The sequence below is a fragment of the Pagrus pagrus genome (assembly GCF_965226575.1).
Source record: "Pagrus pagrus genome assembly, chromosome: 10".
Taxonomy (NCBI): domain Eukaryota; kingdom Metazoa; phylum Chordata; class Actinopteri; order Spariformes; family Sparidae; genus Pagrus; species Pagrus pagrus.
Window position 1 is genome coordinate 12,353,813 of NC_140194.1, and position 27,672 is coordinate 12,381,484.

A 27,672-nucleotide genomic window follows, 5' to 3' on the forward strand; every position below is an offset into this window, starting at 1 on the left:
CTTGTGTTTGTGTGTGGATGAATCATGCCAGAGGTGGAGAAACAGTCAATGCAGATTCTTTATTGTATACTGTAAAATCAGAACAAGAGTTGCAAGTAAAGAAGAAGTTTGACAGATTAAAAATGAACCCTTTCATGCATGAATTTAAGATTTTTTTTTTTTTTTGATGTTTTGACTTAACTCTGAAACAAGTAAAAAAAATCATGTTAATAACCTTTTTCAATATGCTGTATGCTATCTTCAAGGAGTTACGTAAATGTCCACTGCAGCACAAACCGTGTATCAAAGGTATAAAACTTTATCCAGGAATAACTGTTAAGAATTGGCCACCTTTATCTAAAGATTTCTTTTAAATAACTAAATAAGAGATGTTAGAAATACTTTTCATCAGATTTCAACTATATTTATGTTGTACATCTTTTTTCTGTGAGTGGAGTACATGTAAAATCTCAAAGTATTTTTAAACATCTTATTTTGTTGAAAAAAGGTACAAAGGTATCTGTTGCATCTTGTTATCCTTGCGCCATTTTGTATTAATGATGCCATATCTCGAAATGACAAAGAGACACGAAGATAATAATCAAATGCAATCATGGACAGGGCTTTGGGGAATCACCACCTTGTTACTGGGTATGGTACTCCAGCTTAAACAGTTAAAATGAACACCATGCATGAAAGGGTTGAGCGCATAACATTATCATCCTCAGTTACACAAGATTTTTCTTTTGTCTGTCATTTTTTTTGATTGTTCAAAGTGTATCACATGATAAATAAAGAAAGAAAATCACTTTAAATAACTCACAATCAGTGTTTATAATCGTATTTATAACACCATACCACTGCTGTTCAGTTAACTGTAAGGCAATGTAGAGAAAAGTCCTGCACAGAATGTAAAAAGACTGAATTACAACACCAACGATAAGAAAAGATCATTCCCACACTATCAACTAGATTATAAAACCACACAGATACAATCAATGTATGATGCAGAAGTTGAGAAAAAAACATCACTCCTTCAAGGTAGAGAAAGAGAAGAAAATCATTTATGGAGATAAGCATCGAGCCAGAGGTCCCCTGAGTTTTTCAGTGACCTGGAAAAGAAAAACATCAGGTAATCTATAATATTAGTCGATCAGAGAGGTGGCCCACCACTCTGCTTTGTCCTGCAGGAAAAACAGTGTTGAAGAAATGTATATTTTGTGGAACAAAACACAAATTGTTTCATTTTGTCTTCAGTTGCACTTTAACTTCATACGTCAGTTCAGGAAATCTGAAGCCTTGTCAGACTGAAAACATAACATTAGCTCAGAAACACTCCTCCTTTAAATACTTTTAAAAGTCTTTCACAAACCGCCCTGAAGGTCACTGTTTTACATAATCCTTGGAAAGTGTTATCGTTATCACTTTGACCTTTATTCCTCTCGCCGCTTACTACTGTGTTTCCATTGTGTTGCTTTCATGAATTGTGTGTTTTCTAACATCTGACATTTTTTCATGTGATTGTTCTTTATGTGAAACATTTTTCTTTTGCTGTCATGGCCAGGGCTCCCTGGAAGAAGAGCTCTCAATTGGTTAAAAAAAAGTCCTTTACAGTCTCCTTTAATTCAATCAGACCTAATCCAATATCAAATAAAACATACACATCACAAGAAAGGTCCAAGGCACTCTCTATAAACTATTTACATGTGTTTATTGTCACAGCATGTTCATGTTAGACCTTAAAACAAACTCCAATGTGTTTCGGCATTCATAAGGAAACTCCCTGAAGAAGACCTGATACAGAAACGTGATGTCAGGACAATAAAGGCATTTTAATAGTTTATAGAGTGCCTAAAATAAACTGTATTTTTGGCTTTTGACAATCTCAATGTGTCTCATCCTGGCGGTAAATAACGTGTCATCATTGGACTTACCTGATAACATCGACGATGCCCTGCCACATTGTTTTCACCTGGTAAGGGATCCCATGTTTCTCACACAGTGCGTGGACCAGCGGGGCCACCAGGTGGTAGTTGTGGCGCGGCATCGTAGGGAACAAACTTCAGAGATGAAAGGAACAGATGGGAAACAATCAGACATAATAGCATCCAACAAGTCAACAGCTGGGGTTTAAATTACCGTTCAGTCCAGTGTAATGAAGGATGCCTGACATAAACCTCATTTATGTGATGTGTTTCAAAAGCCTAAGTCTTCCCTGTCTGGAACGCTGACTTGATGTATGTTTATTCTTTTGTAATTGATACTCCACGCTGAAGAACGCGTAAATATACACGACATTCAGTATGTTTGGCTGCACAGTTAGAGCTTGAAATGACTCGTCACAAATTATTGCTATTGAGCTTCTTCCCTCCAAACAGGTGAACACACTATTCTCCTGAGTCCTTAGACTCAACATCGACTCACTGGTGTTCGATCTGAAAGTTGAGGTGTCCGCTGAACCAGTCGTTGAAGGCGGACTGCTCAATGTTGCAGGTGGCTTGTAACTAAAGCAGAGGATGAGACAAAGAGAGCAGGTGAGTCAACACGTCAGCAGCACCTGCAGGTAGCTGTGGGGAGTGTTGGAGAATAAAGCAGGTACCTGCATGGTCAGCCAGTCATGGTGCTTCTCGTGGTCGATGTCCATCGGCAGATGATTCATCTGAGTCACCCAGACAAACCAGTGACTCTCCAAAAACCTGCCATTCATAACAATACAACACCAGTAGTGAATGATATGTTACACCACGTGATCAAGGTGTTGTATAAAAATGACTTCCCTATTTTCTAGCTGCTGAGGGCATTTCAGCTGTGTTTATCCTCCTCCACCATGACTTGTCTTCTTTGTAACACTTTATATTAAGGTTACATGGCCTTGCAAGTCCTTATTAGATGCTTATTACTCATTCATATGCTTATTTACATGTTAATAATAGCCTCATTATGTTTCTTACAGTGGTTTATAATAGCATAACAAACACATTGAGTTTAACTAACTTAACTGTTATATAATTGTTAAACCTTAACTCACCTTTTTTCGTTGCTTTATTAAGATTCATACATACTTTATTATACATTAATTAGCAGTTAACTTTGCACTTAATGACAGTTAACTCTGCTTTTTGCAGTTATCAGATCTTAAGAAAAAACGTATTAAAGTTTATGAATCCTTTATTATTTTATTATAAGACACTCATGAAGCTTTTGCTAACCTTCTTACTGTAAGCGTCTTAAAATGTTAACAAAATTTCTCAAAAGTGCTCATAAATGTCTCATAAATGAACAATAAATTTGCTATTAATGCTATAATTAACATTTATAAAGTTGGATTAATGTGAATAAGTAACAATTAAGGACTTATAAGGGCATTTTTACTTTAATATAAGGACTTTAATATAAAGCATTATTAGCAATTATTAAAGCATGTTTCATTTTTCTTGCTTTTTACTGTAAGTTTCATTAACAATGAATCCATATCCTCCTGCTTTAGGTTGTTCACTGTCTATCTTGCAAGACCCTCAGAGCATGTTAGGTTAAAGTGTGGGTGAACAGATATTTCCATTAGTTTGATGAGAGTCCAAAGTTTCATTTTGGTTGAAAAGGGTGAAAGGTCGGGGGAGGAGTACGTGATGGAGACATTTTGAAAGTGGTGCTGTAGAGCATTCAGCTCAAAAATCAATAATCAACCATTTAAAAGCTCCCAACTGATCCATTGATCCACTTGATAAAGTGTCTTGTTAGAGAGTGTCACCAACAACTTAATTTACCTGACGAAGCTGATGAGCGCCAGTGAGCCAAACAGGCCGTACAGGGGAACGTAACAGCACAGGTAGCGAAGGTAGTAAGACATAGACCAGGCCAGATCCTTCCCAAGACAAGAACATTGATATGATTAATATAATATGCAACATTGTCTATTTTCACTCTAATACTTATCTTTCTTCAAAATACTGAACTATCATTAAGACTATCAGCCTGCATGTAACCTGACATATCAAAAAGAAGATCTGAAGACAGCGTCTTACCACCCAGTCGTGGCGGGAAATCATGGTGCGAATGATCTGAATGTGGAAGTAAACTGGAATGAGCAGCGGCGGTCCGACTAAAAGAGAGGAGGGTGACAATTATCCCTGCACAGTTTTTATAGTTTCACTCTTTTAATATGACTCCAAGAAAACATACCAAGAAGGAAGTACTTGTGCTGGTGATGATAGGGCAGATATTTGATCTTTTTAATGCCGTACTGTAACAGAGAGGAAGACACAGTCAGAATGAGCAGCTGGTGAAAGATTACAGTACTCTAAAAACTAGATTACGTTTTTTGATAAATATCGGCTTTGTGCGACTTGCCTCCACTGGCTGAGTGTCTCCGAGCACAAAGATGTGCAACATGTTGACATCAGGGTCCTTACTGAAGATGTTGGGTTTAGCGTGATGCTGGAAGTGCCGATGATTCCACCAGTTGGCAGAGGCTCCCTAAGAAAGCAACGTTTTAATATCTGTGTAAAATTCCCAGAGAAGAATTATCGATCCGAGAATACAAATAACCTTTAAATGACCGATGACAAACTTGTGCAAAATGTGATTCCAGCCAGACTTCTTAAAGACAGACAGGTGGCCGAAGTCGTGCTGCAGCCATCCGGCCTGCGTCTAGGGAAGAGGAAGAGAAATGTTGGGATTCGTCTGGATCAGAATGTGACTTATTGTTGGTTAGAGATAACGACGTTGGGGTCACCTGAGCAGTTGCCAGGATGATCGACACCAAAAAAGTCAGTGTCCAGCTGGTTCCCCACAGCCAGATGATCATCCAGGCGAGGGCCTCCAGCAGCAGGATGTGACCCAGGTGGAGGCAGAAGAACAAAGGCTGAGCTCGAAACAGACCGTCGCGCTCCGCCTGCACACGTAAAGTGTGGAAATCCCGAATGACTGCCGCCTGCGAGCAGGAGAGGAAGAAACAGACAGGTTTAAGGAAAAAAGCATGTTTTAATATCATTTGATGAGGCACAGCAGCAGGGCTCTGGTACACAGAAGAAGGTGTTATGGCAGTTTGAGTTATTTAAAAGCTAATGAAACATGAGTGTCCAGAATCTCAGACGTGCCTGAACACTGTAAGACTCATGAATAACAAAACAGATCTGTGAATAGTTCTGACCTTCTCCTTTTCCTAAGGTGTTTCTGTACATGTTCTTCATCCTGCCACGCTGTCTCACTGACACTGAAGACACTAAAGCTGCTGCTACATGAATGTGAATTTGAGGATTTATATGAGGAATCACAGAAGTATCTCACATTTTTATTTCGGTCCTGGCTGGGCTCTGTCGCTGCCAGCTCTCCAATCAGCAGGGGCTTCAGAAACTTTCGCACAAACTTTAAATCAGGGTGAAAAGCAGTGAACGCCTCCTGGAGGACAGAAATAAGAAATCCTGTCAATACAATGCAGTCAATAAACAGTTTTGTACATTTATCAGAAGCTCAGAATATTTACTGATGTGAAATGGCAATACAACAAAACAGTCCTGCATTTAACATTTTGCTTAAGTAAGAGTACAAAAGTATTATCAGCAAAATTTATTCAAGTACTAAAAGCAAAAGTCCTGGTTCTGCAAAGAAAGAATTGTTTTGATTATTAATATTGACGCATCAATAAGTATTGTATTGTTTCTATTGTCCCAACTGTTGTCTGTTACTTTCGTATCGTATCGTATCGTATCGTATCGTATCGCATTGCATTGTATAGTTTAGTTTCATATCACGTCGTATGGTATCGTATCATATTATTCATATATTGTATCGTTTCATATCGTATCGCGTCATATCCTTTCATATCGTGTTGCATCTTATTATAACGTATCATAAGCAGCATGTCACTTAGCTTTAGCTGATTGAGGTGGAGCTACTTTATTTTTAAGAACTTTATATGAAGTTGGGTAGTTTAGTCTAGTTTCCAACGAATCATGTGACCCTCCAAAGAGTCATATGATAAATATAAGGGGACGTTAGATGATTGATGGGACACAAGAGAAGAAAAAATTAAGTTCTGTTGCACATTTTTTACAATTTTTCCAGATTTTTTATTTTTCTTATTTTTTTGTTAAAAAATCTGTTCAAAAACTAATAATTATAGCTGTCAGATAAATAGGAATGGGAATTGCTAAGATTTTATTGATACCAATGCCACCAGTGATTTTGTGTACCCGTTTGATCATTTGGTAATTTCCATATTGATTCCTGATGCATTTACTGTGTGGAAAAGAAGAAGGCTTGCACAGGTTTTCAGCATGAACTGTTTTATTATCTTTGACTCTGACCACGGTGTACAAACCTGCTTAGAAAAAGACATGCATGTGACTCAGGTGTGCAAAAGCACCGCTGTTAAATTTGGAACCGGTTCTCAATTGGAACCAGTTCTTGATCTGCATCCTGACAGATAAGAGGATACTTGCATAACGTTTGTTTGCATTGAGGTTTTTGTTTTTTTTGGCATCGATACAAGAAATTGATTAGCTCAGAATTATATTATCAAAATGGATCGGACCATTTGGAACCGGTTCTCAACGGTTCTGGTTCTCGATTCCGATCCCTACAGATAAATGTAATGGAGTAAAAGGCACGATATTTTGCTTTTAAATGGAGTGGAGTAGAAGCATCGGGTAAAGTAAAGTGACATTTATGAATAACAACAAAATACACTTATATTCACAGAAATGTGTTATTTAGGCAATATAATAATAATTTAAAAAACAATTGTGTTACCGTGGCATCCTCTCCAGCATAGTGGCTGATGACCCGAAACCCTCCTGGGTGCCTCTTGGCCCATTTTGTGACGTTATAAACCTTTCGATCTATCACCAGCCACTGGTCATTCCTGCTGCTGTGGCTCTGCACCTCCTCCCAGGTGTAAACGCCACCAGCTCGCCTGCTGCTGCCCGGCTCTCCTGGCTCCGTCAGCTGGCCTCCACCTCCCATCCTCAGTGCTGTCTCTGGCCTGGATCCACCGGTCCTGCACACTAAAGATCCAGACAGCCACAAAGTTTAACACCTGGGTGTGAAAATGATGTGTTTAACACCCTGCTGACAGTCTGCAGGCACACACACACTGTGCAGAGGGAGAGGAGGAGGATTTTAACCTGTTGCTCTCTTTACTTTAACCACCCAGCTGATTGTGACACAAGAGAAGTAAGACAAAGAGCAGAGGAATATCTTCACTAATAATTAATGATGAAATCCGACAACGAGGAGGCTGCTTTGGTGAGGCGGGGCGGATTTTTTTTTTTTATTACATATGGAGGGATCACCATTTGTCTGTGTCGACATGCATGGATGTATAGGCCAAGTGCACACAGTCAGATGATCACATTTTGGAAATAATCTATATTTAGCCTGTTTGCGCGTTGGAGACTATTCATTTTATGGCAGCGCGTGTCAGCAAGAAGTCGCATCCATCAAAAAATAGGACACAAAGCAGACATTTTAAACACAATCACAGTCTGTCGAGTAACGTTCATCGTCCGCGAATCGATTAATTCAACATTGATCGCAGATAGCAGGGGACAGACAGGCTTGTCCAGGCCCGCTGCATGCATGAAGATGAAAAATATTTCAGACTTACAGTGTCCAGATTTCGGCTGCTGCTCTGCTCGGGTTTCACTCACACTAACACGCCGCCTCACTTTTATGCGCCCCCGATGCGTTCACATCCATTTTAAATCGTACACATCCCCAAAATTCATCCTCTGTCTTGCCCCCAGTATGTTCACGGACTCATTCACCCACTCATTCAGTACAAATTCCGAGCCGATCATTCGAGGGTTTCTGGGCCAATCGGCGTACAGTATATCCTGGACCACCGGCTGATGTGCAATAGGCTCAATAAACGGCTCATCTGAATATTACACAGTGCTCTGTGCGCTCAGACGGAAACAGTCTGCGGGAGCACGTCGCTTGTACACTTCCCTCAATTGCAGCCTCGCAGTGGTGGAAGAAAGTAGGCTACTCGAGTAAAAATAGAAATCCTACAGTGGCCTGTTGTGTTGCGTTCAAAATCTGCATCAGAATAAACTTTAAAGAAATAAAAGTGGCTGTGAGAGAAGTCCAGGAGCATGCGCACATCACTGATGCGTTAAAGAGGCACTATGTAGTTTTGGAGAATTTTAATGTTTATAGTATTAATGAGGTAATAATACAAACTTTTACATCACTGAATAAACAAGCTGTTCTCAGAGGAAAATAAGGTCCCCAGAACACTGTTTGAATATAGAAAGGTGGCGGGGTCCGCCACATATAAACAACGAAGAGCAGTATGAAGTTGTGTTTGTCAGTTTGTTTGTTCAGTTTATTCAGTAATGAAAACAAAGAGAGTTTGTTTATTAAGTTTGTTTTGGCATAAAGAGCAGTCAATGTTTGCGACCACATGCCCTCTCCTAAATATGTACATGTGGACGATTGTAAGACATAAGCTCCCCAGTTCAGTTCTTGGAAAAGCAATATGGACAAAGACATTCAGACTTTCTGCAACCACCTTTCCTGATTCCCAGCGGAAAGGGGGTTAAACAATTGACAAATAGCTTAGAGTGGGTCAGGGAAAGTCTGTAATGTTATAAAGGTTATACGCAATGGAAATGGTAATAACTTTATTTTTCGAATAAAAAGAAAATTTCAAAAAAGCAAAAAAAGTTTGCTCTGTAGATGGGTACAAATGATGTTCTGGGCAGTTTTAATCACCCGCTGTAGAGCCTTCCTGTCCTGGGCTGTGAACGAACCATGAACTTGGCATGGTCATTTTGCCTTCTTATGTTTCCTTAAGAAGTACAATCGTTTCTGAGCTTGGTGGAGATGTGTGATGTCCATGATAGGCTTTCTGTGATGTCGATTCCCAGGAACCTAAATATGTTCACCTTAGCTCCACTGATGTAGAGAGGGGTGTGTGTCTTTTCTAAAATCAACAATCCGCTCCTTGGTTTACAAGGTTTTTGATTTCCTCCCGATATGAGCTCTCATTGTTGATAACAATGCAGCCGATGATGGTGGTGTCGTCTGCATACTTCACAATAGTTTGCTTGATGTCTGGGTGTGCAGTCATGGGTGTAAACTGTAAACAGGAGGGGGCTGAGCACACAGCCCTGTGGGGCTCCGTAGGAGGTGGTGTGACTGCCAATCCGAACTGTCTGGGGTCTGTTTGTGAGGAAGTCCAATATCCAACTGCAGAGTGTTGTACTCAGGCCCAAAGTGTTTGATTGTATTCAATACGGAGCTGAAATCAACACAGCACTGTGATGTAGCTGTTCTTATTTTCAAGATGTGTGAAGACTGAGTGGAGGGCAGTGGAGATGGTGTCCTCTGTAGATGAGTTGGTACTGACTGCAAACTGCCTGAACAAGGCTGATCCATGGAGGCCTCACCATGGATCAGACTTGGCTCTGACCCTGGGGTCGTCCCTTTGTGTTTGGCAACAGAGCATTGCTGGCAGACCCTTTGAGTCCTGTGAGTTGCAAGGTGATGCCTCCATAGATCAGACTTGTTCGCATGGACACTTGATGGGATTGGGATTTCGGGAAGGCTAGGTTGACGCCTTGAGCTCTTTGTCATGTTCCTCGCACATTTCTGAGCAGTTTTTGCTGTGTGGCCATGGGAGAGTGCAGTTTCCATGAAGGTTTCCATCAAGTGCTAGGACCGAAGGTTTCCCATAAGAACATTGCAGTGTGATGAGATCTATTCAGGTGAGGAGACGTTGGCAGTACTCTGAAAGGTAGAAAATACAGACTGCATTTAGCACTCCACAGCAACAATGACAACAATGGCAAGAGTTGACCGTTGACCATGAAACCTTGCCTCTTAAAGATGATTATCATACTTTGACAGATAACACATCAAAACATTATTTCTTCTTCCTAACAGATTCAGAACAAGTTTCAAAAAGCACAGAGTAAAAGTGGCTCAGGTTAATCTAAAATCATGCCCACACTTCAAGGCTAAATTCCAGGCTCCATACTACCAATGGTTGCAATGGTGCCATGCCAAGTCCAGCTACAATGCCTGTAAGTGTTTTCATCCCCTTTGACGTCATCATCCTTTATTTATTTTCACAATATTAAATTAAAGTAGATTAAAAGGATAAGTTCACCCAACAGTCAATATCTACTCACCCCCTGGTGAAGTTTTGTCATCCACAAAACATTTCTGGAGCTTCACAGCAAAACAGTGTTGTGTCTTTCTCCTAAACAACTGAAGTATATGTGAAATTTATTTTTAAGGCGTTAGCTACATCCTTTAAAAGCCAAAACCTGCACTGTAGCTGCCAAGCTTAAAGGGTTTGTGTGCACTCTTTCTGAAGTGGGTGCACAAGTTTGACTGTGCGTCAAGGCTGTAAATAATGTCTGTTATTCAATTGCCTTCAATTCAATTTGGGACCTCAGGGCTTGAAGACTTGGATTGTGCCAGACGAGTTGTATGGAGCCAATTTATTTATTTATTCATTTATTTTTACATTTAATAACAAGTCCCTGGCTACTTTTTGTTTTGTGGACAATGGAACTGTATCTGAATTTCTATGGATGTGGGGGTGACTAGATAATAATTTTGAAGTGAACTTTAATCCTTTAATGTTATTTTTATGTATTTTTTAAGTTTTACATTTTTGTTAAAGTTTAAAGTTTTTGTTGTTGTTGTTGTTGTTTTAGACAGCAACCCTAAAAAGTGAAAATAAATGTCTGTCTGCAAAATGATCTAAAATCTACTTTGATTCAATTTCATAAGACGATATAGATATAGATAAGGCAAAAACATGTTCATGTATAATGTAATAAATAATGTGTTATTATACATATATATTTTGTTGTCCCCATGTTTTGACACATCTAACTGCTAAATAATTGCATATATGTTACAAGGACATAAGAAGGCTGGAACGTTTATGAAACCTGTTACCATCTTAACATTGATAAATATATTATGAAGTTGGTCTGTTGCAGGTCCGTCCTCCACCAGCAGATGCTGCAGATGTGTTCCTTTATTCAGATACCTTCCTTGTCCTGATGTAACCCAGAGGATGCAACAGCAGATATCATTACAGTCTTGTGATGATCAACAATGTCATAACCCCCAAATGTGAAATCTCATCATTATTAATGAGTTGGTTTTGGTACATAATGAAAAATGACAATAAGCAATCATTTCTGCTTTAGTTTAGTTTTTCTTTTATTGTGTGTTAGTTGGTATTAACATATGTTTCCATATGTTTCCATATGGTTGGGACGTGCAGCGCGTCATCACACATTCACCTCAGCTGTCACACCCATCCACCGCCCAAGGTCTCGGTCTGTCTGTCTGATGCTTACAGTCCATTGTGTCATTTCAGGGTCGTTTCAATGCGGTGCAGAAATTTGCAAATCAGCTCTTTTGGTCCTCAGCATATCAGACAGGATTATCCTCAAGCAGCGTGCAGCCTGTCTCCCTGTTTGTCCGCTTCTTCTGCCACAGCTCATCAGGCTGACAGAGGAGCTGTACATCTGACCCCAGCAGCTTTTCGAGGCTTTTCTTCAGTATCACATCCAACAAAGCAGGCTGTCAATCAGACAGCCTGTCTGCTATTGTCCTGTATTCAATCAGGTCAGAGGTGAAGAGAGACCCACTGTATCTGTGACAATTTGGAGACATTGGTAATTTATCTTAGTATTTTGATTGTGGGAAGTTTTCAACTTTCTACGCCACTACATTTATCTAATGGCTGAAACTTCCTAGTAAGTTTTTTGAGATTACAATTATATATTAAAGCTAGTTGGCTGTCAGCTGTAGTCTTTGCGGTGTGATCACGTGGAGCTTTTTCACTGAGACACAGGCGGCATGAGATGACACAACAGGCGGCTATTGTCGCCACTAGTTTTTTGATTTTGGTTTGGCATGTTTAAATTTTAATTTGTTTGGAAGCGAGTAAAAGAAAGAAGCAATACATTTCATGTTATTTTTTCAGTTGTTTTTTAACATTTTAAAACAAGCCCGCATCTACTTCAGTTGTTTAGGAGAATGCTGCAACGCTGTTTTGCCTTGAAGCTCCAGAAATGTTTTGTGGGCTACGAAACTTCACGTGACTTTCCATCGACAAGTGGCTGAGAAGATAATAACTAAATTTCCATTTTTGGGTGAAACTATCCTTTAAGAATAACTATAATAATAAAACAGAAACATCCAATCTTCTCCCTGATGGTCTCGTTTGCTCATGTAGCTCAAAGGAGGCATCCATGTTCATTGGAGACTGTTTCATAACCAGTTAAAAGCACCTTGTAGTATCTTTAAGTAACGTTAAGTAGCACTTAAACGCACCGAAGCACTCAAATAGCAAAAGTACTCACCAAGAAGAAGAAGTGCACCTATGAGTGTTATATTATTTTTATTGTTTGTATCATTGTTTGCTTGTTTTTTTGGCGTTTTCATGGCTTTATTTGATAGAACAGCTGAAGAGGGACAGAAAGTGGGATGAGAGAGGGAGGATGAATGCAGCAAAGGACCAAAGGTCTGATTCAAACCCTGGGCGGCTGCAGCGAGGACACAACCTCTGCACATGGGCTGCACGCTCTACCAACTGAGCTACTGAGGCGTTCCTGTTATATTATTGTTGTACAGTATGTATCTTAATGTAAACTTAATCTGCAAAATAATTTGTTACAGAAACCTCCAAAGAAATGTAGCGGAGTGAAAATATGTCCCCTCAGAACTGAAGTACTGAAGCGTAAAATCGAAATCCCAGGGTAATTTTCCCCTTGAATTTCTCCTGAAGTACAATAATTACATACTTACATTCGGTCCCTCGTTCTCTTCTCTTAGTATGCAGTTGTAATGGAGTATTTTTACATCGCTATAAGTAGGAGAGGAAGTGAGTATTCCTCCACTGGATAAAGTTAGCTCGTGCTTTACAGGCTGTTGTCCTTGTATTTAAAACTTCCTCTGGGCTCATCAAATTTTTGGTGCTATTTTGAGCCACAGTGTAAGAATATATTACATAGTCGTGTCACATTCATTCAAATCTTTAGTGGGTTTCGTTATGTATGTATCCATCCATCTATCTGAGGTGGAGTAAATTACATTTTGATGACCTACATGCAAAAACATTATTAGCATTTGGTGTGACTTTAAATCCACCACATTTATCTGATGACTTCCTGTAGCTCAAGAGTTTAACAATCAATAATAAGATGTTAAAATGCTGATTATCCTTCTGGTTGAGTGATTCCTACATCTGCCTCAGATTGAACACTGTGAGTGTTGGAGTCAGTTTAGAGGTTATTTTTGTGGTCTGTTCTGTGTCAAAGCAGAAAGTCACATGAAGTCTGTCGTCACAGCTTTTTTAACTAGTCAATAAAAACCTGCTGAAGCTGAAGTCTGTGGTGTTTAACACAAAGCAGCACTGGAGTTACCATGTTTGGTGTGTCCAGGAGATTTTGTGATCATTACTGGCCTTTTACAATGTATTGTGTATATTTATGTATTTACAGAAGTGGATGAAGTATTCAGATTGTTTACGTAAATAAAAATATACAGCAGTAGAAAAAACATATAACTTAATCTGGAAGGTGAAAAAAGAAAGAGACAGAGAAGAGAAATGTTTTTAATAAAGCAAAAGTCAAACTCCATAATACTTAGAAAGTGGATGTTACTTTCCAGTCTATTTTTTATTTTGAATGCCTTATCTGACAGGCGAGAAGGGCTTAAAACTTTGTTTTTTATATTTGTGAAGAATTAATATTAGATGATGGCTTTGCAAAATTAACAGATAGAGAAAGAAATACACAGACAATCAGACAAAATGACGATAGGAATAGATGAAACAAATAAACATATTGTGTGCATCTGACAAAACAACCGAGTAAACAAAATAGACAAACAACGAGAAATGGTAACATTTAACAATAAAATAACTGCTAAATGGTAAATTTATAGTTAATTAAACTTTAGTTAATAGTAATTTGACTGTTAACAAACAATGAAAGGCTTTATAAATCATTTATTAAGCAATTGTTTATTGAAAAGTTGCCATAGATGATTATAATATCTATAAGCCTAATAGATAAAGGATAAATCTAAGTTAAAGGTGCATTATGTACTTTTGGGTAAGAAATGTTAATCAGAAGAGAAAGACTGACCTTACACACAGTTTCATACTGTTTTACTTTGTTTATATGTGGCGGACCCTGCCACCTTTCTAGCTTCAAACAGTGTTCTGGGGACCTTATTTTCCTCTGAGAACAGCTTGTTTATTCAGTTATGGAAAAACATGAATACTGAGTTTGTATTATTACCTCATTAATACTGTAAATATATAAGTTTGGATTTCTTCTCCACAACTACATAGTGCATCTTTAAGTGAAAACTAGCCAGAAATCTACAAATTCAGCTGCATATACAAGAAAAGTCTCATCTGCCAAGAATAAAAATATATAATATACTAAATATGCAGACTCTAAAACTAGTTTTCACTATGAATGGGTATTAGAAATGAAAATCTACAGATGTTAACTTCACGCATAGTTAATTTTATGTTTACAAATATGTAGCTGTGCATTGACACATATACTAAATATCCACAGACAGCAGTTAACAAATCCTCTGTAAACTCTGTAGGCAGACCATCCAAAATAAAATGTGACTGAATAAACAAACATATTTTCATTTCATGTAATATAAGTTGTTGTTTTTTTTAAAAAACATCTTAAAACGCGATCGGAGGGAAAGTTTTTATCTGTAGTGTACTTTTAACACACACCCACATCACCAAACACACACACCCACCCTCTCTCTCTCACACACACACACACACTGACCATGTGATATGAATGTCCTCTGCTCCGGTTCCACAGGGAGGAGGAGGAAGAGGAAGAGGAGGAGGAAGAGGGAGGCAGCAGTTTAATGTAAACCTTCTCACTGATGGAGCGAAGCGGCCAACATCAGGAGCAGAGTCTCTCTGAGAGTCTGTCCGGCGCTGCAGTTTCCTCCAAAAATGTGCAATTTCTTCTCCTTCCTGCGCGGATTATAACTCCGGGAGCCCTCGGCCTCTAATGGGGAGCAGCTGCATTAACTAGTGGACAGACTTCCATTAACTGCTGGCGGCCAGGTCACTGAGCTGCGCGCACTGTGGGCTTATCCACCGACACCCGGCAGGAAGACTGACTATTAGTGTCCTAAAGTGGCACCTTGTTTTTTTTTCTTTTTTTCTTTTTTTTTTCTCTCTCTCTCTCTCTCTGATAGACAGACTGGATCACGTGAACAGGTGACCTCGAAGCTGGCGCCTTATCTGTCTCTTAAAAGCCTGGAGGGAGTTAAAGAGGAGAGGGGAGGAGAGGGTAAGGACTGCAAGAATTCAATTTCAGCTCAAAATTCAGCTGTACTTTGTTGAGCCGCATTATTACTATTATTATTACTATTACTACTACTATTACTATTACTACTACTACTACTATTACTACAACTATTACTCCACGGTTTGTTAGGTATTTTCTGATGAAGGGACGAACAGACACCTGACAGACCGCCGTGGCATGGCTGCAAGAGTGTTAATTGGCTTGGACCATGTTGCTGTCTGCAGCCTGTGGGTTCAGCAACAGAGCAGCGGCAGCCTCCAAACTGAGGGTTAACTTGTCACAGACACTCCCTCGTCAAGTGACTCTGTCCCCCTGACTCCTATGTGAGTCAGGGGGCTGCAGGCCACATCATGGGCAACTCCTCCAGGAAGGGTGAGGGAGAGGAAGGAGAGGAGGGAGGAGTGGAGGGAGGGGTGGAGGGCGAGGAGGCAGAAGTCACCGAGGAGAAGAAGAAAGAGGAGGAGGTGGAGGAAGAGCTTCCGCTCGGGGTGGAGGAGTTGTTCGAGAGCGGGGATCCCGTGCTGGACTTGAGCTACCGTAAATTTAAGCGTCTACCATCACGCGTTCCTGGACTGATGCATCTGGAGAAGCTGTATGTTTGCGGGAACAGCCTGCGCACTCTGCCGGACAGCATCTCCCAGCTGCAGGGTCTGCGGATACTCGCCCTCGACTTCAACAAGATGGAGGACGTCCCTCCGGCCGTCTGCCAGCTCACCAACCTCACCCGCCTCTACCTGGGCAGCAACAGGTTGATGTGCCTCCCGCCTGAGCTGAGGAACCTGCAGAGTCTGCGCTGCCTGTGGATGGAGAGCAACTACTTCCAGAGCTTTCCACGGGAGCTCTACGACCTGCCCAACCTCAAGTCCCTTCAGATCGGGGACAACCGGCTGAAGACGCTGCCCTCCGACCTCTGGCGTATGGAGTCTTTGAGAGGATTATGGCTCTACGGGAACCGCTTTGACACCTTCCCCAGAGTCCTGCTGCGAATGGAACACTTGGAGATACTGGACGTGGACCGCAACAAGATATCAGAGTTTCCCAGCCTGAAGCGTCTCCACGCCCTGCGCCTCTTCTCCTACGACCACAACCCGGTGGACGCCCCTCCTAGAGTGGGCGACGAGGTGCTCGTGGTCGGGGAGGGTGCTGCAGAGTTCTTGGAGGCGCGTGAGGCCAGGAACGAGAGGCGACGAAAGGCCGCAGAGCAAGAGGCCGAGGAGCTGGCTCTGGCAGGAGAGGAGCCGGTGATTCACGGCATCCTGAAGAACAGCAGCTCCAACTCCAAACAGGCGGTGAACGAAGCTGCGGTGACTTTAGGGGACGCAGACATTAGAGAGGAAGAGGTGAAAGAGCAGGAAGAGGACTTTGAGCTGCCAGTGACTGAGTACGACGGGGCTGAGCTTGTGTATGATGAGGAAGGGATCGAATATGAGACGGAGGAGCTGATATGTGAGGGAGACGGGTTTGAGTATGAGGGAGAGGAGCTGGAGTACGAGAGGGCTGACATGGACTATGAGTATGAGGAGCTGGAGGACACAGGGAGACAAGATGAAGGAGCATGAAGTAGGGCTGGGCGAAATGGCCTTAAAATAATATTGCAATATTCTTAATAGAGCCGATGCTCAATTTTGACAATACTGATATTAGGGTGTGTTTCAATATTGATATATTGGCTGGTATAACTATATTTTTTGCAATGATTCTTGAAATATGCTCAAACACTTGTGACAAAGATATGTCACAGAGGCAGGATATCTAACTTTATTGTCTCAAAAGACATCAATGCACTGAAACCGTAGACTTGACTGGGAATTTAATAATTATAAATTACCCCAAGAATCTTTTTCTGCTTTATAATGCAAACAAAAAAAACAAAAAAAGTTTTCATAATGGGGCATATTGGACAGCATATACGCCAATACCTTAGACCAATATTGGCCAACTGATATCGGGCAGGCTCTAATTTATAGGCTTTATCGCGATGCACGATATGTATCTTGAAGCACTTCATGCAAGGACTGGGCGACAAAATCCAATTTCAAAATCATTTTGACCAAATACCTCAATATCAATATTGCGAAGATACTGCCACGATTATCCTGTCCAACATACAGGTAATTGTGAGTTACGATATTATCCCGAAAATCGTCAAAATATTCCTAAACCTTTAAAGTAAGAACTAAAATTGCCTTTAAACATACTGGAATCATGTTTTTATTGGCTCACAGATAGGACACATCTCTTTTTTTGTGAAAAAACAATGAAAGAATTTTAAATAAGTAATCGTTTTTTAAGTTTGGTATCTATATTTATTTACACACAACCTGTTTCACTTGTTTTTATGGGGGATTCAATGTGCAAGCCATGCGTTCAGCCATGGTGACAGGCTTAGGCAGTTCAAAATAAAATCAGAAACCACTCAGGACTGTACATCAGCGAACAAAACAGCTTTTTCAAGTCGCTCTTGTGAGGATATCTCGATTCACCACAATCAATTTATTGTGAGTGTTTTTTATCGCAGTCCACGATAAGATCTTTCATCGTCCAATCTCTAATCGGTACTTTCACAAAATATTAACACGTGGATATTCTCGATAAACTGGAATGGTCCTCGAGCGCATACCTCTGTCAAGGCTCAACAGTCTTCTTTTGTGCTCGCTCATGAATACCAGCCAGCTAAATATGCCTGATTTCTGAAAAAATAATGAAAATATAGAAAAGCAGCCTATCTTTCTTTTCTCAACAAAGTGAGAACAAAGTCCTGGATTCGTACTGTACAGTAGTGCATCCTTTAAAACCAGGAAAAGACAAAACTTACGCCATATCACGATGTAATGGTATCCAGAATCCAAGATGATATTCAGTCTCATATCACGTTAACGATATAACATTGATGCGCTGCCCAGCCCTAGCATGGAGGACCCTTCATACATCCAGACTCAGATGATCTGCAGGCAGGTGGAGGTGGATGGAATCGCAGGGTGAGGGTGGGACTGTCTCAACTGAGCTGCTAATTCCTAATTTATTGTTAACTGTGAAAATAAATGAGGCATTATGACACTGTAAACTGACAGCACCTGTGACATCTCAATCAGCTGCAAACGACCAAAATCAGAGCAGGACTCAGGAGGAGTGTGTGGTTATGTGTGTGTGTGTGTGTGTAGTGAGTCTGTTTTACATTAGTGTTGTTTTCTGAGTGTACGCAGGAGACCGAGTCTTCCATTATTAAATATTAACTCAGCTGATGAAGTCACTGTCAATCATTTATGTGGAAATATGTCTTAATTGAGCTGGAGCTGGTGAACGCATCGGCAGCAGCGAACGTTTACACGACTGACTTACTGTAGTATTTCCACACATCATGGCCTGTGTCTGTTCTGCGTGCCTGCCGGTGCACCTCAGCTCGCCTCATTGCTATTTTTATAAACCGAGGCTGCATGTAAATGTGTGTATTGGATTTGGATTTGCAAAATATTTATAATATGCTAAACACAACCCCTCCAACCCTTGTCACTGTTGTGTAAGCAGTCATGTGGGTGTCAGTGCCAAGAAAGCGATGGAGACAAGCGGGATGAATAGCTGGGGAGCCTCACCATAAAAGGTAAGCCCATAGGGAGGTCCACACATGAAATGGACTCAAGCAGGTGATTTTTACTCAGTTAAAGAGAAAAACTAAAGCCCCCTTCAGGTCAGAGTCTCAGGTCCGTCATGACCTTTGTATACTCCTTTTTGTCGGTGACTACACCTTTCCTACCTCCGTCTCCAACATGAAGCAGGCCCGGCCCTTGTTCTCCTCTCATCTCTGCACTCATTATTCATGTGGGGCTCGTATGTAATCCAATCCTCTTTCCCTCCACGTATCTTTTTCTCACATCTCATTGAAAGAGTGAAATATTTATCCCCGACGCTGAAATATTCATGCTCGTTCTCGTGTGGCAGCGCGTCTCGACTCCTGTGTCCGTGAAACAGAACTCATACTGGGGATGATTACTTTTCTTAAATTTCTAAATGTGAAATATGATAATCCCCCTTTTTACATAAAACCATAGATTTTACATATGTGTGCGGGCATTTGTGCAATGGTAATTTAAGTGATTGACCTATAAAATATGTTGCTGTCTACAAGTTGCTTGTTTTATTCAACCAACATCTTATATAAAGATGAAGTGTATAGAAAGAAAAAAAGCAGCAAACCTTTGGAATGAAATTAGTCACTTTTTGTTAAACATGGTTGAATAGTTAACTAGTATTGCACTCAATAGAGCGCACACATCAACAGTCCTCACTCATAAATACACTACTTCAGTGTCGTCCTCAGGAATTGCTCTTGAGAAAATGTCCTGTAGTTGTCCCGTCCAAAGCTGATATTTTCACCACTACACAGTGACAGTGCTAACATGCTAATGTTTAGCAATTGTGGCCTACCGTTTACCATCTAACATTTTCTAGTTAGCACTAAGCACAGTACAACTTCAGCTGGGAATGTCGTTAGTTTAGCAGGTATTTGGTAATAAAATAAAGCACCAGACAAAATGAAATGATGACCAGCTGATGGCACAAAAAGTCATTTTGATTCATCCTGTGACATTAATGTCTGCACCAAAATTCGTTAAGATATTGAAGTCTGGACCAACATTTCCAGCTGCTAGCATGGCAAAAATTTCCACAAAGATTTTGCTTCACTTTCTCCATCTTTTGAATTCATCAAATATTTGAATTTTCATGAATAAATACTAAAAATTGCCCAGAACATTTTCACTTCTCACCTCTGGAAGACGTATGAGCAGCTAATTAAAGATGATCTACCATCTAAACTTTGTTGACACCAACAATTCTTTGCAGACACTCCGTGAGATTTATCTATCTCTTGTTTTGACACAGCAGTCTTGTGTTTATTTGACTTGATAATGTAAAACCGCTGCAGTTTCTGAGCGTCGGCCCACAGTAGGTGTTAATATGGAGCTACAGTATATGACACATGCTTTTGGAAAGTCAATCCTTCTCCTCGGTCGGTGCTCTGCTGCTCGCTCCACAGCTGTGGGTGGCAAAACAGTTTGACACAGCGCAGACGTGGATGGGAATCGGTGCCGTACTCAGACTGAGTGTAATTATTTTGCTCATTAGTTTACACTCCTCTCATTCTCTGTAGGTCACTGACAGCGAGGCGGTCAGAGACAATGCATCATCTCTTTCACTCCCTCTTTGGCTTTCAAACGACTCACTTCACACAACTGTGTGACTGGCAGCTTTTCAACTCGCTCAGAAAAGGACTTCACAAAGAGATGAAAATTAGCTGTTTTTTTGACAGCGCTTTTGTTTAACAACTCAGATGGGGGAGTGATCAAGGTTATCATGATGTGATTATAAGGAAATGTAATACAGCAACAGTTTTAAATCACACATCCACCATTTTTATTTATACAAGAATGACTTAAAGCAGAGAAAAGAGTAATGAGTGATCAAGAAATGTTTATTTTTGTGTGAAGGTCTAGCTTGTTAAGATGAACCTGTGAGAAAAAAAAGAAGTCATGTCAGTTCAGGAAACATATGCACAATGTGACTTCCTGGAGCTTGTTTGTTTACCTGTCCACGTCTCGACGGTTGTAGCCGCTGTCCATTTTTGCGCTGATGATTCCTGCGGGAGTGTAGCCAGATTTCAACTCTTCAGCATCAGCACGATGACAGAACCTGTAAAATAATGTTTTTTTTGTTAACTGGATATACTGTATGCCAACTAAACAGATGCTTGGAGAATATCTCCCAGTCGATCTAGAAAGTACTTACGTGCTCTTATAATGTGTCGTGAAGTGTGAACGATCGTAAGGTGTGTCAGGGAAAGTCTGGTTGTTGGGAGCATTCAGAAGAGACCCTGTGGGCTCCTAGAAAACACAACAACAGACTTAAGAAAATACTCAAGATAACAAGAAAGGATAAAGCAAAAAACTATGAGATAAAAATGTATAACCTTTTTCCCAATGGTCTTCACAGTCGGTGCTTTACTTTGAGTTTGCTGCGATGGCAGAAGGGAGCTCTAGAGGAGCGGAGTGAAGGATGTTGACGTTAAAGTGAAATCATTCAGATCTACTACAGCTGACTGGGAGGAAGTCAATACGTACCGGGCAGGCCAAAGAAGCGATGGCACATCGAGTGAACCCTGTTTCTCGAGAAGAATGGCTGCACAGGCCCGGCCTCGCCTTAGCGCCCTCAAACTGAGGCAAAGAAACACATAGTTACACCGAACAGACTGTGGAAAATGACATTACATCCTTTTAAAAGAAAAGTCAAAGTGAGGTTGTGTGGGTCAACCTGCAGAAGTGTTGGCGGCATGAAGTCACTTTTCATCACCGAGCTGTGAGTCTGGTGAGATTCAACCTGAAGACAAAATAGTGAGAGTAGACGTTGCAGGAAGAGAGACAGAGCGCGGAGCGTAACAATGACCTGCTGATATTATCGTGCATCTCCAGAGACGATACTTACTATGCAGCTTTTTCTGTCCTGAAATGTGTAATGTTGGAGGTCTGTTCCTTCTGTGAAACCACTTTTTCCTTTCGGACCCACAGTCACCAGGTTCTGGGAAACTGGAGGACATGCAACAGTGTAAAGCACTCCCACAGGTCAGAATAAAAAAATAATGCTCTTGAATTTGTTGTTTTGTATGAAGCCCTAAAGGGCCATGCATTCATACATTGTATTTCCTCCATTTTCCCGTAATAACAAGTTAATTTCATTTGTTTTCTCTAAATCTCGAGTTATTATCTTGAAATAACAACTGCCGTTTTCCGGAGATAACGGGATAATGTTCTCGAGATAACAGATCTCGAGAAAACAAATGAAATTAACTCGTTATCACAGGAAAATGGAAGAAATAAAATGTATGAATGCATGGCCCTTTAGGGCTTCCGTAGTTTTGTATTTTCCCATAACATATTCACGTAAACTCTGGTTTTCACAAAGTTTATTTTACCTGTAGATGTTAGCGGATGTGGCACAAACAATCTTTGGTATTCTGTCTGAAGAGACATTCAAGAAGACAGATAATGAGACATTTACGACGTGTCTCTCCCAAGAAGTGTTGTCGTGTTGGTGTGTTGTTAAGTCCTACCTTCTCCTCTGCAGTCACCGTTTTTGAATGACTCTTCAGCTGATGGAAGCCGCTCTGTCTGTGTTTGTTAACGAGGTTTGGCAAAGGCCTGGAATAATAATCAGGCTGGATGTGAGGCTGGTAGTGGCGTTTAGTTTGGGACACGTAATTGTCTGATAGCAGGAGTCTGTAGATGAAAACGAGGTAACAAAGCTTTTTAGGCAAGAGGGGAACATTCATTTCATCTATCAGTCAGGCTGTTCACAGTCAAATTATGCATTTCACAAAAATGCAAACACAAAAGAACCTATGCTTATTACATTTACATTCTTGCTTTCTTGTTTGTTGTTAAGATGGCTTGAGATTTATTCGCCAAATTTATAAGAAGATGTCAAATCAGCCAAAAATGATTAAGATCACGTGTGACGATTTAACACGGTTGTGCACGGTCTCAAAGATTAGCTCCCTGAGATTTCTGCCTGCATGAGAGAGCATAATACAGTTTTGTGTGCGGCTGTCACTGCATTGAAAAATCAAATATTTAAACATAAATGCTATATATTTGGTAGGAAGTAGTTTCTATGGAAAGTATTCACAGAACATTTTCCAATAAAATGAACAGCACAAGTGAACCTGTATTCACTGAATGCACAACTTAAAAACCCTGCACACCCATGGTAAATTCACACGTGATTTTAATCATTCAGCCTGATTAGACCTCTTCTCAGGGCTGTGAGAGTGTCATAAAAGGAAAAGCACAGGTGTTTCTGCAAACATTACCAATTTATTCCAACGTCCCAGGAAGCCATGACAGTGAGTCAGCATGCACAACGCCAAGACCCTGAAGCTTAAGCAGTGATGTGGAATTCACCCATCATTAATTTCATTAATTACACCTGTGCTTTTCCTGCTGCGACGTCTCCGAATGTCTTCAGTGAGAATGTGACCTGCATTGGTTTAATCACCCAGAATAACTGAAAACACCTGTGATGTTGTGATGCCATAAAATGTTTCTCTTATTCTTAACAATATTAAAAGGTAAAGTAATTCCAGTATGTTTTTGTGCCATTTTCTAAGACTTTTAAGCATCTTTGATGCCTATCAGAAAAATATTGTGTCAGTAGTAGCCAGAAATCAATAACTGAAAACACCTCTGCTGGGGCATTAAAGGTCAACTGTGTAGGATTTAGTTTGTATTGTCTCGTCCCCCCCTACAGTGGCCACCAAAACATGAAAGGCCTTCTCAAAGTCAGTGTTTTGTTTGTCCGTTGTGGGCTACTGTAGAAACATTGCCGTGCAACATGGCAGACTCGCTCTGTAGATATTAAAGTCTTAGTTTCAGGTGATTATACACTCATGAAAACTTCCATTTCTGCTAATAGATCCTCCCTAAATCCACATAAATACTACCGGACCTTTGAGGCAGGCTAGAAATCAACTGGGAAGCATCAAAGTGTAATTTTTACAGTGGAAGCCTGTTGAGCGTCAGCCTTCATCTGCTCTGACACCTACCCAAACTGAGGGTTGTCAATGTGGTCCAAGCTGGGCCTGTAAAATGCGACCGGTCTCTGGTTTGCTGTGAAGCCGGTCCCGCTGGGATGTCCGAGGTAAGAAGAGAGGTTCATGCTGCTTTGGTCTAAAACATTCAATCAAATATCGGCCATCAGAATCTGACCCCTAATCAGTGTGATAAAAGTTAATTTCTGTTAATGCTGAATAAAAAAGTGCTCCCTCACCTTGAAATCTCTCACCATAAGACGCCCTGTAAGAAGTATTGCAGAGTTTGCTGCTGGTCAGTCGTCCCCTGCTGCCCGTTGCTCCAGCAGTCGTCCTCCCCTGCTCATTCATCTGTGACTGCTGTAATGGAAACCTTCACTGACAACAGTGATGGATTACAAAAATCCTCTGGGCATGTGTGCAGTGCTGTACCCACAAATAAAAGCTGCAAACAAGGTGTAACTCCTTTGTCTTTGTTTTTGTTTTTTTTTAGCTTTGACAGTATCCAACACAACTCTCTGAAAAACTGATTACAGTCTGGAGCAAGTAATGCAATAAGTTTCCTCCTCCTTTCATCGAATGCTGTGTGAGAGTTCTGAGTAACAGCAGCTCTGCAGTACAACTACAGGTATTTTTATTTATACCGGACATAAATTACCCCAGAAAAAGAAGCCACGGCAGAGGAAAGCTTCATTTAGTCCCCAGACATACCTGCAGGTACCTCCAGGTTGTTTGTTCAGCTCTCAGTTGTGTGCTGGTTTTGTAGGTAAACAGGTCTCTGTTGCCAGGAGATCATTCAGCACAAGGGCAGCAACACTACAGCTGAAGGGTGACTCCAGACTGAATGTCTCCACTGCATATCAGACCTGTGCCTATTTCCCAAACACTTGTCCCTGTACAAGTTATTTTATCATCATAAAGTAAGGTTGCATCATCTGGATTATCTAATGTTGCTGCAGGGAATGTTGTAAGATTCCCATTTTGTTGACGGCAGTTTAAACAACATTCAGCTGCTTTTCTGCATTTTTTAAGTGAAATGTAATTAAACAGTAATGTAATATTAGTAATGTTTTTCATGTGATCCAGGAATGTCTGGTCGCTTGCTCTTCCTCTGTTCAGTCTGCGATTTGAGCGTGGATGAGCAGCGATGGCATCCTCCTTGTTAGCGACCAAAATGCATCCCCCCTTGTTAACCTGTCCTCCCGCCTCTCCGTCCCGAGTAGCAACAAGAGTGTAGGGACAGTTTAGTTGAATACGTTTGTCCAGTCTGCCTAACTCCTCGAAACTTTATCTTGACTGAGGTTTGTTCAAGTAAGAATCTAGGGCCCCGAAAAGTCAAACTTGAGTGGAAATAAAGATATTGTGTTAAAATAAAAGTCTTTAAGCATCTGACATTAAATGTACTTAAGTACAAGTAAAGGTAAATAAGTTTGAATTTGTCCAGCAACAACTGGGAGGAGAAGAAGCTGGATGTTTCAGCCATTCACCACCACTTTAGCTTTATATTTAAACTTTGCTGCTCGCATCAGGTTGCGAACATGTTCGGGGTTGTGTCCTGCTTTATCACAGCTGGGAGTCAGGTGGTTGTTGTGACAGTATAATACTAAAGACTAGCCTCTTGCTGATTTGTTTGTGTTCTCCTTAAGTCCGAAAACCCAAAAATGTGGATAGATCATAAATTTAGTTACTTTAATTACAGGCACATTGACTTGTACAAATACTCCTGGCTATAGACTGCCTGTTGTCCTTAACAATAAATCAATATTATTACTAGAAGGACTAATAATAAAAGTAGTAATGAGAACTTTTACACTGTACTTTACTGCATTATATCACAATTTACTTGATTTATTTGATATTGGATCACAATGCAGCGTTCACTCCTCTTTCTATGACACATACAATTTATATTGTATATAACACACTCAGATTTTAAAGCATTAGTCGTAAGTTAAGGAAATCTTTATGTGTTAATTATGTTGGGTATGTAAGGGATAATGCCCTTGGACGGTTGGCACTGCAGAGTCCATTAATTCCTGAAAATGGACACCCTCAGAGGGCATGATCCGGCTTATATAATGCTCACTCACCAAAGAAAAGAATATAAGACCATTCGTTTATATTTTCAGCCTCTGTGATCAAAACGTGGAGTTGTTCACAAGCAAGAAATCTGTTTCCCTGGCAACAATCGAGGGTTTGACAAATAACTGGAACAATTATTACAATCCCATAAGGTCCTTATGCAACGGACATCAGACGCATGTTGACAACTAATTTGACACTTGACAAACTAATTTGACGTTTTATTAAACTTATATAAGATCTTATAGCCACATCATAGTTTTGATTAAATGTGTATATGATTCTTATTAACGCTAAATGGGAGAAGTTAAAGTACATGCTACCATTATGGTGTAGTGGGTGTTGATTACCTGTCACATATGTATAATATATCAAAACTAAACACCTTCATATATTTCATATATTATTTTTTATTACATTATGTACAGTATATACACCATGGCTGCCTGTTTTTGTTCTGTAATACTGAACAAGTCACATGTACATCATACAAATTTTACATTTGCACAAGTGGAAACCTCAGAAAGAGCCACAAAATTACTAATTTAAGGTATTCTATACATTACATACAGCTTTCCATTGTATTTATTTTTATTCAAAGATAGACAATAGAGTCTTGCATTACATATGAGTTGCACAGCTCTCTCGCCAGACTGGACAGTTTCTCTGTGTGTCCATTGGATGGCAGTGTGATGCCACAGTGACTCCGGCTTCAGTCTAGCCCCAGAAAAAGATACAAGGTTATGTAAAAAATGATGGATGGCTTGAAATTTGCATGACATCTTGATAAAAATGTCCATCCCAGACAGGGAGCTATCATCCACCGCTGTCAGCAGGAGAAAATGTCCGTACACCATCTATACATCTGTACACATTCATCTACAGGAGCATCTCAGTTTAATCTGGAGGATATTCACCTCCTGTTTTTTTTTTTCTCTCTCTCCAGGCCAGCAGGAAGAACTGCCTGAGCTGGATGTAGACATATTCTCACTAATTAAGCTGCGACAGGAGGATTTTTCTTTTAATTTCCATCCAGTGGATGACACACAACCTCTGCTTTGTATCAGGGATCACGTGTTCTTCAAACACTCAGTATGAACCCTTCAAACCATGTGATTCTCCTCACAGTTTCAGAATTAGTTGGGACTCGAGATTGCAGTATAACAATCTAACTGGGGTTTTTCCATGACAACCTGCTCACCCTGCGGATCACCAACAGCCACATCTCTTCCACACATTTCTTTTAATTCTCACCTCCCCTTCCTTTCGCGTTTCATCACATTTCCTTGGACTCACACTGCATCTTCACCTCTGTCACATCACTCCTTGCTCCCTTTCTTCCCTCCATCTGTCCAACGCTGGCGGTCGGCAGAGCCTATCTTTACCAAGCTGTTGCTTGTGTTCCCATCCCACAGTCTCTCTTGCTTGACATGCTGTCGTGCCAAGCCTGGAACTGTTCATTATCTTTCCCGAAAAATAACTACAGGGAACCGCCTGCATCATTGAAACTGACAGTCTCATTTCCTGCTTCTTTTCTCTTAAACACAATGCGCACATTATTGGCATTTCTAATTATAAATACACAGGGATCCATACAGCAGGAATAGACTGGGTGCCTATTTTCGTTCCAGCCAAAGATTGCACCAGATGATTTCACTTATTAGAGCAACTTCAGCCAGAGAGTCAGAGAGG

The 27,672-nt window shown here is 40.5% G+C and overlaps 3 protein-coding genes across 8 annotated transcripts; 1 reads left to right on the plus strand and 2 right to left on the minus strand.

The window, feature by feature from the left end:
• Positions 1–40: 40 nt before the first annotated feature.
• Positions 41–7,891, minus strand: fads2 (fatty acid desaturase 2). Its single transcript, XM_084365075.1, has 13 exons — positions 7,586–7,891; positions 6,730–6,983; positions 5,266–5,376; positions 4,712–4,909; positions 4,525–4,626; positions 4,327–4,452; positions 4,159–4,219; positions 4,002–4,078; positions 3,744–3,841; positions 2,579–2,675; positions 2,404–2,483; positions 1,914–2,039; positions 41–1,091 (listed from the first exon to the last, which is right to left on the minus strand). The coding sequence occupies exons 2-13, from the start codon at positions 6,940–6,942 to the stop codon at positions 1,040–1,042; spliced, it is 1,341 nt and encodes a 446-aa protein (XP_084221201.1). The 5' UTR covers positions 6,943–6,983; positions 7,586–7,891; the 3' UTR covers positions 41–1,039.
• Positions 7,892–15,673: 7,782 nt separating this feature from the next.
• lrrc10b (leucine rich repeat containing 10B) lies at positions 15,674–16,882 on the plus strand (the record flags this gene model as incomplete). The annotated part of the gene is made up of 1 exon (XM_084364016.1): positions 15,674–16,882. One exon carries the CDS (start codon positions 15,674–15,676, stop codon positions 16,880–16,882), a length of 1,209 nt encoding a protein of 402 aa, XP_084220142.1.
• Positions 16,883–20,769: 3,887 nt separating this feature from the next.
• On the minus strand, positions 20,770–24,699 carry saxo4 (stabilizer of axonemal microtubules 4). Of its 6 annotated transcripts, none has more exons than XM_084364550.1 (12): positions 24,610–24,699; positions 24,138–24,258; positions 23,914–24,037; positions 22,423–22,588; positions 22,285–22,330; positions 21,798–21,898; positions 21,627–21,692; positions 21,437–21,523; positions 21,286–21,351; positions 21,105–21,199; positions 20,904–21,008; positions 20,770–20,827 (listed from the first exon to the last, which is right to left on the minus strand). In XM_084364550.1, exons 2-12 carry the CDS (start codon positions 24,247–24,249, stop codon positions 20,809–20,811), a joined length of 987 nt encoding a protein of 328 aa, XP_084220676.1. In that variant the 5' UTR covers positions 24,250–24,258; positions 24,610–24,699; the 3' UTR covers positions 20,770–20,808. The 6 variants fall into 6 exon arrangements, with proteins under 6 accessions (XP_084220676.1, XP_084220675.1, XP_084220674.1 ...); XM_084364549.1 differs by having other exon boundaries at positions 24,138–24,271; XM_084364548.1 differs by having other exon boundaries at positions 24,138–24,276; positions 24,610–24,689.
• Between the last annotated feature and the right edge of the window lie 2,973 nt (positions 24,700–27,672).

Coding starts and splice junctions, on each gene's coding strand:
- fads2 (XM_084365075.1), bottom strand. CDS start 6,942: ATGGGAGGTGGAGGCCAGCTGACGGAGCCAGGAGAGCCGGGCAGCAGC. Junction 2,040..2,403: donor AACTTTCAGATCGAACACCA/GTGAGTCGATGT, acceptor TCATCTCTGAAG/TTTGTTCCCTACGATGCCGC. Junction 1,092..1,913: donor GGCATCGTCGATGTTATCAG/GTAAGTCCAATG, acceptor TTTCTTTTCCAG/GTCACTGAAAAACTCAGGGG.
- saxo4 (XM_084364545.1), bottom strand. CDS start 24,592: ATGAAGCTTTCCTCTGCCGTGGCTTCTTTTTCTGGG. Junction 24,038..24,137: donor TTATGGTGAGAGATTTCAAG/GTGAGGGAGCAC, acceptor TGAATGTTTTAG/ACCAAAGCAGCATGAACCTC. Junction 21,693..21,797: donor AGGACAGAAAAAGCTGCATA/GTAAGTATCGTC, acceptor TTTTGTCTTCAG/GTTGAATCTCACCAGACTCA.